Source organism: Homarus americanus, unplaced genomic scaffold, assembly GCF_018991925.1.
Source record: "Homarus americanus isolate GMGI-L3 unplaced genomic scaffold, GMGI_Hamer_2.0 scaffold31037, whole genome shotgun sequence".
Taxonomy (NCBI): domain Eukaryota; kingdom Metazoa; phylum Arthropoda; class Malacostraca; order Decapoda; family Nephropidae; genus Homarus; species Homarus americanus.
The window spans coordinates 2,077,121-2,093,634 of record NW_024722227.1 but is presented as its reverse complement, the minus strand read 5'-3'; the positions used below and the strand labels follow the sequence as shown (position 1 = coordinate 2,093,634).

The window sequence follows — 16,514 nt, the reverse complement described above, 5'->3', positions numbered from 1 at the left end:
TATGATTAACAACAATCTTTCACAAATAATACTCGGTGTTCTAAAAGTCGAGCAAGGTTTACACGTTATACCACTAGAAATATACTGTACAATAAGAAAAGAGATACTTAACTTATCACTGCCGGGCCAATACTAGCGTCATGTGGTTGGGAAGTAAACAAAGCGAGCAGAAATGACATCACACACAAAAGACGTTCACGTTGCGAATCCACAACCAACCATGGAACGCTCACTCGTAACACCTCAAACTCACAGTTCTGCTCATCTGAGCGTTTGTTAGTGACCAATAAATCGGTCAGCTCAGCTGGCATACTTTCGACGATTCATTTTGGAGCGAGGTGATCAAATAAATCCATTTGCCAGCCATTATTGGTAACATCAGGGATATATGGCTGTGCATGGGTGGCATTTTCCATATAAAAACTTGATAGTTTGCCCTCAGAATGTGTTGCTGTAATGATGCTTGACAAGAGGGGAATAAACTGACATCCACACCAGTTGAACTGCTGATGAGGGAACCAAGGGGAGACGAGGACTGCACATTTTTTTTTATATTTATAGTACCTTTGTTGATCAGGTGGTCATTCTGATATCCATAAATTTTGTTAGTAAAATCCCCCAATTCATTTAATACTTTATCAGTTAGATCTGTACGTTCACCCTTTATCTGAAAACATTCCATGAAGTTTGGATGTTTCTCCAGGTAGGTCCATGGATGAACTTTATCTCTACGGGCAAAGGCACTCACACTATCGCAGCCCGTGAATGCATGGCGGCCGACCAGAGATAGGCTTAATTCTCTCCCAGTTTTAATGACAATGCTCTTTACATCTATGATCTATCATTACCCGTTTATCAACTGCTCCAGAATCCATCATGACTTGGGTTTTGAGATTGTTTGCAGCGTAATGATGGACCAGCAGACATAACACATATGTTATGTGGTGTAATTGGTTTGAGAGGCTATGTTAATCCGCTCCACCACCTTTGAGAGTGCTAACAAGTGGAATCATATTGCCTAGGTCATACCAAATTAGAAATATAACTTAGCAAAAAAGATAAGGGGGGGGGGGTCTATGCCCGCTGGACTATGAGGCTTGGTTTGGTTGTGGTTTGCTAGAGTAAAAATGTTTCAATTGTTTAAAGTTGTTTGAAATTGCGCGTTCACACTTGCTATATAAGACGTGTTACTAACAATGCTATGTAACATGTTAGAGTGTATTTAGTAAAATTTAATGTTATATAACAAAAAAAATCAAGGTTTATAGCATGTTAGATATTATCCTTTTGAAGTCGGGAAGATCAAAGGATGTTACGTAACTTGTTATATAACATGTTATAATTGCGTCCAAACACAGGTTCTTCATAACCTTTTGTTTATCCTTTCGGTGTAAATGAAGGGGGGGGGGGGCAAAGGTGTTTTATTTCACTATCTGTTAATATGTGTAAGAGGTGAGAGGTTTTTCTTATATAATTATTATTAATTTCCATTTCTTTTATGGTACTATAACTTATATATCTTTCTTTAATTCTCTTCGTTATGTTTTCCAAGTTAGTTTCTTTGTATTTCTTTCAATGTTTTTATTTATTTATGTATTTCAATATTCCTTATCTTTCTTTTCTATATTTATTAATTCTTTCAATGTATTTATTTATTTTCCATGTTCTTATTGTTTTCTCAGTGCTTTTGTTTGTGTATTTTCTCTTACTTCTATTCTCAACTGACTAAAGCTGCCAACAATGTTTGCAAAAGATAAATAGAAAGGATGTCTACACCAACTCAAGTATTAGAAACATTGTGTAACAGTTTGGACCAACACTGTTCCTAATTATAATGTAGCCATCATTTTCGTGAATTCGTCACAACATTGCTGATAACAATATAGCCACACATGTTACCGACAATGTTTGCATTGGCTCCACAGCAACGCAACAATATTGGTAACATTGTTGGTAACTTTGTGGAATAATTGTTACACAATCTACACCAGCTGCTCCCAACAATGTTAGGTTGGTATGGCCCTGTCCTATGAGCGGTTATGTAGTTTTAGTGTGTGGACGTTAGTGGCGGTACTCCAGCAATGTAGCTGCAAGTGAAACAGCAAGGTTTGTCCTACCAGAGTAGTGTAGAGGGAGTTTTACAGCAGTATTTTTCTCAGCATCGTTGATATCTAGTGGACGAGTGTGCTGTAGTTGAGGTGCCTGTCCTGGTGAGCGGTGTTCTTACTTGAGTGTATCCCAGGTTGAGAACCCCTGTTACTAGAAGATCAACTATTGTAGACACTGGCGCTAACTCCCATGTGCATCAGTGGTTAGTAGTTCTCTAAGAGGGAAGTTTAATTCATCAGTCAGAAAATTACTAAATGTAGAGTTACATGTGTGTATGTTTATGTTTAACAGCGTCATTGAGAGCTGTCGAATCAGAGAATCACTGCACATCTTGTGACAATACAAGAAAGCTCATGCTGTTTCCAAGAGTTTCAGTTCCCCCAAACCAGCAGGAAATGTTTTCATACTCGTACAGCAGTAGATACACAGGGAGGCTTGTAGGGTAGTTTCTCTACTCTCGGTGCACATAATTACATCCCACTGGGACGAACGTCTGTTTATGCCATTTAACTTAACCTGATCTAATCGCTAAGTGAGCCGAAAAAAAACCGCATAAAGTTATGATCGCTCTTAAGGGAATCGTCTAAGTGGGATGACTGCACATACTACAGTTAATTATGGCTTTTGTTTATGTTTGTAGATATTTCATTAAGTTCACAATACAAGCTATAGATAGTCTTAAGAATGCTTGACACATGTGTTCCCACTTTGTAACGTTCTGGTGTATTTTGCATCAATAATTTTAATATCTTGTATATGAGGAAGTGTGCGACTATTTTTTTATTCTATATTGTCTCTGAAATTAAAACCAAAGTGAACTTGACATAATTGTTTATATCTTTAATTTTTCATTGTTGATGAACTAGTGTAATTATTAACCTGTATTACAATTCTGTATTTAGCAGAGCAAGGCATGTTGAGTGATAAAACTATATGGTATTGTATTTACTATGATCACACATGTCTAGTATAAAAACTGTTCCAAACATCTCCCCGTTTTCGATCATTTTGAACTCCAGATACTTGATCAAGTATTCTAGAAGGAAAGACACCACACTATAGCAATGCGAGGAAGACTACACCTGCGACTCTACAGTTTTGCCACAACTTTTTCCTGACCTTTGTTACACCGTAATAGTGGTCCTGTTGTGACCCTGGTTTTGATTTGTGTTGCAGCATCAAGTGTTGTATTTTGTCGCCACAAGATTTAGTCGGATCTCAGTAATAGTCAGGCATATTATATGCAGTATCATGGGAGGCTCATGCACATATTTATCGAGGACAGATAAATGAAAGGCCTTTATATTTGTACATTTAATATTCTATATGTTCACGAATTTTATCACTCTATAATTCACATGAATATAGATTTGACTTTTATTGCAGGTTAAACTGAATAAATACTGACATGTGTGGGCGTGTACTGCCCCTGGCGTCGCGGCGCAGGCGGTGCAGTGTAGCGGTCCCGGTGGGCCCGGGCGGTCCACCAGGCCGCGGGTCCGCCGGGAGCGCACGGCTGCGATGGCCGCACCGCGCCACGACTTTCACCACAAGCCACAGCGACACAAACAACACGCGATTGTCGACGGCCCCACGCGCCACCCAATTGTTCCAGGAACAACTGAGCCCCGGGTAGCGCGTGGGGGGGGTTGGCCCGGCCCGCGCCGCGCCCGGCTCTCTACCAGCCAGACGATGCTGGAGTGCGCGGTGCGGGCCACAAGGGCCAGGCTGGGCCACCACTAGTGCGGCCCGGGCCAGGAGGCGCGGCCCGCAGGTGCGTGTGGGCGGGACGGCCGCCTGGCAGATATGCGGTGGACCCTGGCTGGATATGACGAGTGCGGCCTCAGCACCAGCACCAGCAGCACTGCTCGCTCGTCCTCCCGTCACCAGGCGCCTGGCGCACCTCTCACCGCTGCTGGCATTCTCACCTCTCACCGCTGCTGCTGGCACAACACTCTCACACTCACACCACACTCTCACCTCGCTCCGAACAGAGAATCGTGCTCAGCTGTAGCACAAGACCTGCGGTGGCTAACATTACGGCAGCTAGGTTGGACACGCTCCACCTGGCCATACATTCCCACACCACACTTACACATACACGCAGGCAGAGGCACGCGGCCCCTACCTCATTTACTCATCATATCCTCACTCCTTGCCTTGGTCAGCGGCTGCAAACATGAGTCACCATTCTCCAAGAGATGCAAAAGCCCACCTTGAGTGGTGAGACACTTGGTGACTATCTACCAAGTCTTGGTGAGACTTGGTTAGTCTCTACGTCCGCATGTTGCCTAAACTTGATGGGCTGAACCACTGAACATCTATCATTCATACTGATACATGGATGAGCCACACATCCACAGGTGACGCTCATCATGACAAACACTCCACAACTACCCGACCGTCTGTGTGTCGTACAACACACACACACCACACAGTATACGATACAACATACAACGTGGAAGAACTACAGCAACACCGCGCCCAGACACGGCGAAGCGCGGAGGAGGTGGCAACACTGTAGAGGGACCACTGGGGAGGAAGTGGCAACACTGTAGAGGGATCACTGGGGAAATGGCAACATCGTAAAGGGACCACTGGGAAGGTGGCAACACTTCAAAGGAACCACTAGGGAGGAGGCAGAACTGTAGAAGGACCACTTGGGGGTGTCAACACTGTTTAGGGACCACTGGAAAGTGGCAACACTGCGGAGGGACCATGGGGAGTGGTAACACTGTTGATGGACCACTAGAAAGTGGTAACACTGTAGAGGGACCATCGGGAAGTGGGAACACTGTTGAGGAACCACTGGAAAAAAAAGGCGGCAACACTGGGAGGGGAGTAGTAACACTAGGAACCACTTAGAGATCAAGTGTTAACACCGTTGAGGATCCATTCGGGAAATTGGTAACACCGTAGAGGGAGCACATGGAGAAGAGTGGCACAGTGGAAGGGCCACTCTGGCAACAGTGAAGGTCCGTCCTGGAAGGAAACATCGATCATATCTACATAAAAGGAAGGGCAGGAATAGGGGACACGCAATATGGATTGGCTGGAGTAGTATGGAACACCTAGTGGGGAACACGGGGCGGGAACACCTAATGGAGTGGCAAATATGTAAGAGGGAGCCTGGCGGCGAGGGAACACATATAAGGAACCAGTGAGGAGGCTCCACACGAGAATGATAAGTGGACCAAGGAAATCATCCCTGGGGAAACACAGCACTTTACCATTGGGGAGAAAAACACGATACGAAAACATTTTTTGGAGAAAACACGATGGGTAACCGTATTTGGATGGGGGAACCCCTCAAAAAGGCTCCACTGGCCACGGAAAACACCTAATCTGAGCCAGCGGGTGCGGGGAACACATTAAGGAAAAGTGAGCACTCGCTAGGCATGAGGGAATATGTGCACAAGGATCATTAAACACCCCGAGGGCACCATTATCATAGCGAACCCCACGAGGCTTCGCTATGATAAACCGCACAAAGGATCCCTGCAGTGATCGGTCAAAAAAGACCCCTGGGATACCACCTCGCACAACACCCTAACGGTAAGCCTCACAAGGGACCCCTTCCATAAAATTGACAAGAGATCTCTACTACGAAGACAGTAAGAGAACACTGCTGTAAGGGTTGTAAGGGATCCCTTATATAATGAATACAAGGTTCCCCCACTGAAACGTGGTGTTCAGGTCTTCCGTTGGAGGTTAAAAAGAAACCTCTCAATAAGATCATAAGAGGTCCAAGTTAAAGCTTACAAAGGATCCTTAATTAAAAGTTTCAGAGGATCCTACGTATAAAGCTCACCAGAGAGACATGCCGAGTGAGGCATTATAGAAACAAGTAAAGGAAACCTCGGTGACCATCGGGGGACTTGAACTAAGGCAAGAACAAATGTTTGGCAGTGAAGATGAACTACTAAAGGTGATCACTTCACCAAAGGGACACGGAGTACTCGGCAAGAGAGGGAGTACTGTACTAAGTAGAGAGAGGATGTACTGCACTCAACAGGAGAGAGAAAGGACTGTACTCAGCGAGAGAGGAAGTACTGTACTCAGCAGGAGAGAGGGAGTACTGTAGTCGGCAAGGGAAAGACTTCAACGCGGTGAAGGGGGTTAGGGAGCTCTTTCAGTAAGAGGCAAAACCTTTGGAAGAGGGAGGAAGTAAAGTGGTGTTGTTGAGTAGGTTTTCAGCAGCGGTGAGGGAATCAAATTTTAGATAAAAGCTAGTGTGGGATTGCCTTTAGAAATAAGCTGCTGTATAGGGGAATCAAATCTTAAGAGAACAGCTGATCTTGATAAGTAGTTCGGTCTTCAAGTTAGGTTGGGAGACTTGACATATACAAGACACACTACTTATTACGTTAACTCTTAATTAGCATAGATGGTGGTAGCTAACATTAATAGTATAAGGGAGTGAACCCTTAGTTAAAACATGATTTAGGGGGATTTAACCCTTAGTTAACATATATAGTTTAAGGAGCGTTACCTCTTAGTTAATATAGACGGAGGAGGGAGAGGTATACTGTTAGAAAACACGTAAGGGATCGTCTTCAGAAAATAGGTGGTATAATCAACCATTGAAGGTTATCTGCAGTATTATCTGTTACTGTACTTCACGTGAGTCAACCTAGAGTAACAAGCTCACCTAAAGAAGAATGATTTTAGGGAACAGCCGGTATAGTGAGTCGGCGTTTAGAGAACAGCTGGTATTGTGAGTCGGCGTTTAGAGAACAGCCGGTATATTAAGTCGACCTTTAGAGAAAAACTGTTATAGTGAGTCGACCTTGAGAGAACAACTGTTATAGTGAGTCGACCTTCAGAGAACAACTGGTATAGTGAGTCGACTTTTAGAGAACAGATGGTATATATTGTGTACCTTTAAGAAATTCCAGGTATACTGACTCGATTTTCAAATAACACCTGGCGATGTAATGTTGACGTCACAATATTGCTTAAAAAAAAATCTTGAAAAAAAAACAGCAAAATGAGTCGACAGTTAACAGATATCTTGATACGTCGACCTTGACACAACACTGCGCCAAACCTCTGGAGAAGGCGGCTGGGACAAGACAAACGCCAGAGTACATCAACTACATAAATTCTTATATGGAACGTCAGCCGACAAATAAGTACCTTTATAATGAGTGCTACTGAGGGGGAAACCAAAGGTGACACGGGGAGCCAACAACACAATGTAACCAACGGTGTAGGCAACATGATAATGGAGGTGCCTAACTCCCTCACCCAACATCACGAGCAGGTGATACAGATGGCACGGGACACCTGACTGTAAATTATGTTTATCTTTGAAAGTGGAGACGAAGAGATAAGAAAACAGGTGCTTGTCCTCAGTATAAAGACCGGATTACACTTACAAAACGTCACAAGTGAGATCTATGCATCTTGCGAGGGTCTGAAGGATGGTCTTATAAGTCAATTATTATGGTAGGTAAGCTCAAAGGCGGAAATGCTACAGCGGCCCGCCCGGAAACCCACATAGCTGTGTGTTGACGAGTATGCCACCATGTTGACTCCTGGTCGTAGCACACTACACCCATCTCCTAAGTTTATGAGACAAGGAGCCGTCGTCTACACTACCATGACACACTGAAGGTGATGCAAACCAAGTGAAGCACCACACTCACCTCACCAAAAGACAGGGACATCATTTTGGTACACTGATGGTCATACTGAAGCCTAGTGAGGCCCCGTACTACAGGGTGGTCATATGACAACGTCGGCTAACGAATAACCCATTTAAGTGATGGGGTTAAGCAATAATAAGTGAGTTTAGAGGGATGAGCAGTAACGTCATAAGGGCGGCCAGGAATATAACACTATCTGGGAGGAGCAGCGTTAGGCTCACAATCACCCACCTTTGGCCAGGAGTATGAATAAAAGGATAATTGGGTGAATCAGGTGAGGAATGGATGAGTAGGCTGGGCATAGTGTGAAGGATGTCGAAATGGGTGAAAGAGAAAGAGGACTAGTAGCATGGTGGATGAATAGGCGGATGACGTGTAAGAGGGCAAAGAGAAGAATGGAGGACGAGGAAGTTGAGGTTAAGTGAGGCCAAGACGACGACTATTGGGTGCTCAGAGGATAATAGATGCTCTGTGAATGGCCACATAAACAACCTTACTCAAACAGGCCCTGCAGGGGTGATGAGCTGGACGAAGGGAGGAGGAAGTAGGAGTGAGGCGATGGCTGTTGGAGGTGTGGCTGTCGAGAGATAGCCTGCACTGTCAATAATCTCAAGTTTTCAACATGGCCGCCCATTCACCTGCCCATCACCTGAACACCTGGCTGCCCACTCACTAGGCCACCCACTCACCTAACCACCCAGCTTATCTGGTTCAGTTGTGGGCTGATGCAGTAAGAGCCAATGTGAATTACTCGTAACTGAATTAGTACAACCTATTGCCGCCTGGGTCAGATAGGGCACATGCATGTGGGACAAGACATGGGGTAAGCATCTATATAAAGGAGGAGGGGGAGGGGGGAGAAGGCACCTGCATGTTCCGCGGCCTCAGGCAAAATGACGACAACTCTAGCTTAACACACTACGGTCAACCAAATAAATTTGCTTGACAAGTAAGTTATCCTTGTAAGACCAAGAATATAGCCATTACACGCTGACTTTATCTGATGACTGGCTGACTGAGAGAATCCACATCACAATGCTACAGAGGGAGAGGCCTCAGAAAGAGAAAATTTCAACGATTCTCCCACAACTCCCGCACACTCATCACCTTGGTGCTTTTCTCTTACACTCACTCGCTTTGTACCAATTTCTGACCTGTAAAGAAAAGACTGACTCGTCCTCAGTAGGTGGTCATGTCTGGGGTATATGACTGAAGACGCATGCCAGAAACCAGATCCTTCCTTCTCTTGGAGTGATGTTCTTATATGGAGGTTGTGTGGCCTCGGCGAGAGAAGGTGGCATAATTGAATGGCACTCAACAAGAACCATCACACAACTGAAACAGGAATGATGAAGACGCCCGTCACCGGACCTCAGCCCGGCCCGGCCAGCATATACTGTACTGACGCCACCTTTACATGTAAACAAACAACATGGAGAGAGAGAGCGGGGATAAAGAGCGTTAAGGGAGCGAATCTCATCAATATGCTTACATAAAATTTATCAGCTAATGGAAACATATGGCACAATATCATTCTGGTATGATATACTATTTAAATTAATACATATCAAAATACTGCATCTTTTTGTGAATTCAATAAAACTTGTTAATAAATCTATGGAACAAGCATTGAGGTATAATAGATCTTTTATAGTAAACATATAACAATAAAAATATACATTTACATCTCCTATGTACACTAATAACCCAACAGGAATATACACAACTACTGTGCACTAGACTTTGGATCAAGGACACCACACAGGAGCCATCTGCCACACTTTAAAGCTTCGGTTTTGATTATACAGCCAGAGACGGGTAATCTAACTCGGGGCCTGCCCTGCCTTACCTTACCTTGTCCATAACCATCTCACTGTCCTAAGTTACCTCCTGTGTGTCTCACCCTCACCTTTCCTGTTTTCTCTGTTAAGCGTATCCCACGCCCTACGCTCACCTCACCTCCCCAGCCTGAATGTTCTTGCCCTACACCTTTGCAGGATTGTTTATAGTGGGCAGCACTGAGGGTAATCACAGGCACATGACAGCACCCTCTCTCTCACTCACTGGCTGTCTTTTCATATCAGCATATACTTCTCCAGTGTTCTTAAATACTTGTACCTTGATGTTTTCCGTTTCATGTAATCCAATTTTTACTCCAAATATTTTGACAATAATAAGAGATCAGGTACGGGTCACAGGTGTTTTAAACCGTTGGCATGTGAACTTAAATGATGTTAACTGTACCAATTCAAATAATCTGTCATGCTAACCCGAAGAAAATCATGTCGATCTGTATAGTCATGAACATTGAGTGATTTACAGGTGAGATAAAGTGCGGAGGTGACATGAATGTAGGACAGATAGCGGGATATTCACCTCCTGGGGGCACCACTGTTTCATTAAACTCCCATTTCTGCTACACAACTCGCCTAGCCCTATATGCTGTAAGTGAGGTGGTATTCTGTGTTTACTCGTGTATGTCCACAGCAAGAGCCATACCATCAAAATCTAACTTTCCTTAGTTAACTCCTAGCAACCAGATATACCACATGACACAGGGTGGAAGAGAGTTGTGGGCGGCAGGACAACCAAAGAAAGTAAGATTCTAATAATGTAGGGTCGTCCACAGGTCCCTTCTACCTACTGTACGTGTTGACACTCCTCACCTGCCTAACAGTAGGACAGATTTCCCGGTCTGAACCGCCCACGACCGTCAAAGACCTGAGGCGCCCAGAACCGCGATGACTGTCGAGCAACGGGTCAGTAAGTAGTAACAGTGAGTGTTAAGTGACAACTGTGTTAAGTGACAGTTGTATGGTAAGTGACAATTTAGCGTTAGGCAACACTTTTCTAAGCTAAAGTGATAGCAGTGTGTTAAGTGAAAATTTAGTATTAAGTGACACGTTTGTGTTAAGCGACAGTTTTGCGTTAAGTTACAGCTGTGTGTTAACTGACGTTTTAATGTTAAATAACAGCCGTGTGTTAAGTGACACCGTTGTGTTAAGTGGCACATTTGTATTAAGTGACAGCTGTGTTAAATGACACCTGTATTAAAGGGCAGCTGTGTTAAGTGACAGCTGAATGACAAGTAGAAGGCATCACAGGGCATCACCGGGAAGGCACCCGTCTAGTGGCTGGGTGGCGATTGACTGACTGACGGCTGTGTTGAGTGTGTGAGGAGGTGTGTGTGTGTTGAGATAAGTGTGTGAAGGAGTATGTGAGGGAAAGTGTGTGGGTGTAAGGGAGATTGTGAGGGAGAGTGTGAGGAAGTGTGTGTTTGTGTAAGGGGGAGTGTGAGGGAGTGTGTGTGTGTGTGTGTGTGTGTGTGTGTGTGTGTGTGTGTGTGTGTGTGTGTGTGTGTGCGTGTGTGTGTGTGTGTGTGTGTGTGTGTGAGGGAGAGTGTGAGGTAGAGCGTGAAGAAGTGTGTGTGTGTGAGGGAGTACTATGACATACCTGGAGTTGCCTGTCTTCATGCACATCATACAGTGAAGGACACATTATAGGTACAAAAATGACTGATGGTCTTGAGAGAGCGTCACAGTCTGCACCTACAGAAAAGCGGAGGGCCCTCCTGGAGGTGCTGGGGCCCCTGCTGCTTGGTGATGGTGTTATGGGGCCCCTGCAAGTGAGTGGTGGTGTCGTTAGTCCCTTATAGCAGTGTGTGGTGGGCCCTTGGTGACGGTGGTGGTGGTGTGATGGGCCCCCAGCGGTGGTTGTGTGGTGGGCCCTCGGTGGTAATGATGATGGTGTGGTGGGGCCCCTGGTGGCGGTGTAAGTGGTGTGGAGGGGCCCCTGGTGGCGGTGGTGGGCCCCCGGTGACGGTGTCTGGGGTAGAGGCAGGTAGGCGTGGGTGGGTCTCGGTCACCACGAGCCATAAGCTGGCTGGTCACCATGATATGCGGTAACACTCGACGGCACTAAGAACAATACCAACATCGAGAAGACAACAGGAGGAGATGTTTGGCAACGTTGACGAGACTGAAACACTCGAACACTCAGATCCCATGTGACTGACCACACAGTATACAAACAGGGCAGAAGATACGTTGTTTGTGCTTTGGAGTGCATCGTCTTCAGGGAGAAAACTATTATATATATATAAATATATATATATATATATATATATATATATATATATATATATATATATATATATATATATATATATATATATATATATATATATATATATATATATATATATATTGGCGGTAGCTGGAGGCCGCGCCACTTGCTAACACGCCGGCACCACGCTGGCACCATGCTGACACATCGCTGACACCACACTGGCATCATGTTGGCACAATGGTGGCATCATGCTGGCATTCGTGCTGGCACCATGTTGGTACCATGGTGACACCGAACTGGCACCATGGTGGCACCGACAGGCTGGCCAGTACACCTGCTCCGCCCGCTACTGTTTATGGAATGCTTCAGATATTACTAGTTACACTCGCTCACTGTCAAGTTCGGCAGCAGGACGGCCCATGGCTCCTCCTATCTGCTCTGTGTGCAACATTTACCAATAAACTTGCTACAACCGTTTCAGGTAAATAATTGGTTTGGTTGTGTGTAAGGTAGATAGGTGTGTGGTAAGTGTGGTAGACAAGTGGTTGGTGTGAGTGTGCGGGCGCGGCACACCACCTCACACCCGACGTGCGTCCGTCTTATACACACACGTGCTGATGCTCGCCTCACACACTGGCCGCCCTCACCTCACCTCTCAACACTCCCAGCACCACGTCTCAGCTCCAGCAAATTCCTGGTACCAGTTTGTGAGAAACAGTAAGAGTCCAGACTGCCGTCCAGCCTTCTCCTGACTCTACGCTGTGGGTGATCTCGGGCCAGGATAATTTGCTGTCTCTGTCACTCACAATTCCCACGTTTGTTAGATAGGTGGCTCCGCCCGTGACGCTCACACCCGGCGTAGAGAGGCGTAGGGCGCTGGCCACAGTGCCTCTTGTTATAACCAAGTTCGGGGTGGAGTGACTGCTGGGTGGTAGTCGACAAACCAAGGCTGTGGTAGCCCCGGCCTCGACTGCTGTTGCTGCTACTGTTGTGGTTGATGCTGTTTGGAGGGTGTGAGGGAGGAGGGGGTAGGGTAGGAAGACAAAGCCGGGTTCTTGATGCTGCTGCAAAGGTTGTGGTGGGTGGTGAGAGAGGAAGACTAGGTGTGATTAAGGATGTTGGCGTGGAAGAAAAAGGGTGGAAGTGTTGTTGTGGAGGTGTGAGTGGAGGAAGAGGAGGTACAAGGGCCATTAGAGTGGGTGGGAGGAGGAGGCCGGGTCGGGTCTGATGGTTTCCAGCTTAGCTTGTTCGTTGGCCACCATGGAAGGCTCCGTGTTCCGCCTCCGCAGCTTAGACTTGGAGGTCTTCTTGAGCATGGTGGCCTGCGTGGGTGGGCAAGGGGTCAGTGGGTCAGGTGAACAAGGGTCAGTGGTAGAGTTAGGAAACATATGTTTAGGACACAGCGGGAATGTTAAGGTGAAGAGGAGTGAGGCAGTGTAGTAACCATGAACAGTTTGAAAAGGTAGGTTGGATTTGATAAGGTTAAAAAAAAAGTGGGACATAGGGCAAAAATGGCAGGGAAGAAAAATAGGAGAGGGATGCAATATGTGAGGAGAGAACGTGGGAATAAGGAGAAAGGAGGGGAGAAAATAGGGACCATAAAAGGAAACATTATAGATTACTAGGCTTTGGAGAGCTGTACATCAAACCAACAAAATCAGATATGGTATTAACAACTAAGAAAACATGGTGGAGAAAATCATTTGGGCGAACATCAGAAGGAAAGAGCTAGAATACCAGTTATGGTGTGTGAGGGAGCGTCCTAAGACCCGCCACGCCTCTCCTACACACAATCTTCGACTTGTTAATGTGATACTTCAAGGCAACGTATATGTGAGTTTTATATTCATCATGTGTCACACAAGGATTCTGAGCATTGGTTCTTGCCTTCATAATTAGAAGACAAAACACGAGAAAAGGGTTTAGAGAAAACGAGGTATGCGAGAGTAAAATATCACAGCCGCTTAACCAAACACAAAACTTGATGAACGGAAGAAAACGAAGTGTATGGATGGTCACTCCTGGAAGAGTATATGTGAGAGGCAGAGTGTTAGTGAGAGGTAGAGAGGGCATGGGTGTGGAATGTGAGGAGACATGGGTAGGGTGAGGAAGGCTAGGGGTCGGTGGGCTCCTTGTCACCATTGGAGGCATGCAGCGAGGGTTCCGTGTTTCTTCGCTTGATCTTACTTTTCTTCAGCATAGTGGCCTACAAAATAAACAAAAGTAAAAATGCAACAGTGACTAATATCTACGTGTTACCACCTATATAATTTTAGAGAATGTGTTTTTATATATACTGTATATATAGATTTTTTCTTCAATTCCTCTCTCTCTATCTCTCTCTCTCTTCCTGCCTCCCATTCCAGGAACAAGAGGGTGGTGTATTACCTTACACGATAATGTGTCGCATCCAAAAAAGTTAAACAAATATCACTTGACTGACCATTAATGATGCCACAATGAAGAACTATTAGTGTATATTTATGACCATGATGCTGACCTCTGCCTGTGATAGGTCAGTGTTGTCAGTGTGTGTGTATGTTGTTGTCAGTGTATGTGTAGAAGGCAGTGTGCTATTGTTGCTAGTGTGCATGGCTGTCAGTGTGTGAAGTTGTCCAAGTGTGTTGGTGTTAGTATGTGTGTGTGTGTGTGTGTGTGTGTTAGCACGTAGTTGTTAGTGTATATTTGTTAGTAGTTAGTTGTCAGTGTATAGTTGTCAGTATGTAGCTGTGTATAGTTGTGTATAGTTGTCAGTGTATAGTTGTCAGTATGTAGCTGTGTATAGTTGTGTATAGTTGTCAGTGTATAGTTGTCAGTATGTAGCTGTGTATAGTTGTGTATAGTTGTCAGTGTATAGTTGTTAGTATGCAGTTGTGCATTGTTGTCAGTGTATAGTTGTGTATAGTTGTCAGTGTATAGTTATGTATAGTTGTCAGTATGTAGTTGTGAATAGTTGTCAATGTATAGTTGTCAGTATGCAGTTGTGTATAGTTGTCAGTGTATAGTTGTGTATTGTTGTTAGTGTATAGTTATGTATAGTTGTCAGTGTATAGTTGTCAGTATGCAGTTGTGCATTGTTGTCAGTGTATAGTTGTGTATAGTTGTCAGTGTATAGTTGTGTATAGTTGTCAGTGTATAGTTGTGTATTGTTGTTAGTATGTAGCTGTGTATAGTTGTGTATAGTTGTCTGTGTATAGTTGTGTATAGTTGTCAGTGTATAGTTGTGTATAGTTGTTAGTATGGAGCTGTGTATAGTTGTGTATAGTTGTCAGTGTATAGTTGTGTATAGTTGTCAATGTATAGTTGTGTATAGTTGTCAGTGTATAGTTGTGTATAGTTGCCAGTGTATAGTTGTGTATAGTTGTTAGTATGTAGCTGTGTATAGTTGTCAGTGTATAGTTGTGTATAGTTTTCAGTGTATAGTTGTCAGTGTATAGTTGTGTATAGTTGTCGGCGGTGTATAGTTGTGTATAGTTGTCAGTGTATATGAATTGTGTATAGTTGTCGGTGTATAGTTTTCAGTGTATAGTTTTTCGGTGTATAGTTGTCAGTGTATAGTTGTCAGTGTATAGTTGTGTGTACTTAGTTGTCAGTGTATAGTTGTATAGTTGTCAGTGTATATAGTTGTGTACCTGTTGCTCCAGTGTATAGTTGTTGAGTGTATAGTTGTCAGTATGTAGTTACATGTATAGTTGTCAGTACTATAGTTGATTGTGTATAGTTTTCAGTGTATAGTTGTCAGTGTATAGTTGTGTATAGTTGTCTAATTTTCTGGTGTGTGTATATGAATTTCCAACCAGTACACTGCATGAAAGTTGTGTATAGTTGTCAGTGTATAGTTGTGTATAGTTGTCAGTGTATAGTTGTGTATTGTTGTTAGTATGTAGCTGTGTATAGTTGTGTATAGTTGTCTGTGTATAGTTGTGTATAGTTGTCAGTGTATAGTTGTGTATAGTTGTTAGTATGGAGCTGTGTATAGTTGTGTATAGTTGTCAGTGTATAGTTGTGTATAGTTGTCAATGTATAGTTGTGTATAGTTGTCAGTGTATAGTTGTGTATAGTTGCCAGTGTATAGTTGTGTATAGTTGTTAGTATGTAGCTGTGTATAGTTGTCAGTGTATAGTTGTGTATAGTTTTCAGTGTATAGTTGTCAGTGTATAGTTGTGTATAGTTGTCAGTGTAAAGTTGTGTATAGTTGTCAGTGTAAAGTTGTGTATAGTTGTCAGTGTATAGTTGTTGAGTGTATAGTTGTCAGTATGTAGTTGTGTATAGTTGTCAGTGTATAGTTGTGTATAGTTTTCAGTGTATAGTTGTCAGTGTATAGTTGTGTATAGTTGTCAGTGTATAGTTGTGTATAGTTGTCAGTGTATAGTTGTGTATAGTTGTCAGTGTATAGTTGTGTATAGTTGTCGGTGTATAGTTGTGTATAGTTTTCAGTGTATAGTTGTCAGTGTATAGTTGTGTATAGTTGTCAGTGTAAAGTTGTGTATAGTTGTCAGTGTATAGTTGTGTATAGTTGTCAGTGTATAGTTGTGTATAGTTTTCAGTGTATAGTTGTCAGTGTATAGTTGTGTATAGTTGTCAGTGTAAAGTTGTGTATAGTTTTCAGTGTATAGTTGTCAGTGTATAGTTGTGTATAGTTGTCAGTGTATAGTTGTGTATAGTTGTCAGTGTATAGTTGTGTAT

At 43.8% G+C, this 16,514-nt stretch overlaps 1 protein-coding gene across 7 annotated transcripts in view; it reads right to left on the bottom strand.

The window, feature by feature from the left end:
• Nucleotides 1-3,408: 3,408 nt before the first annotated feature.
• LOC121862272 (diacylglycerol kinase theta-like) overlaps nucleotides 3,409-16,514 on the bottom strand; it is a 121,560-nt gene continuing 108,454 nt past the window's right edge. For 3 of the 7 annotated variants that reach the window (XM_042360388.1, XM_042360391.1, XM_042360389.1), the window contains one exon: nucleotides 11,868-13,150. In XM_042360388.1, the coding sequence (XP_042216322.1) occupies nucleotides 13,019-13,150 (132 nt within the window). In that variant the 3' untranslated portion in view covers nucleotides 11,868-13,018. Of the gene's footprint in view, nucleotides 9,172-11,213; nucleotides 14,035-16,514 lie in introns of those variants that run through there. The other 4 variants (XM_042360390.1, XM_042360392.1, XM_042360394.1 and 1 more) reach the window with 2 other exon arrangements.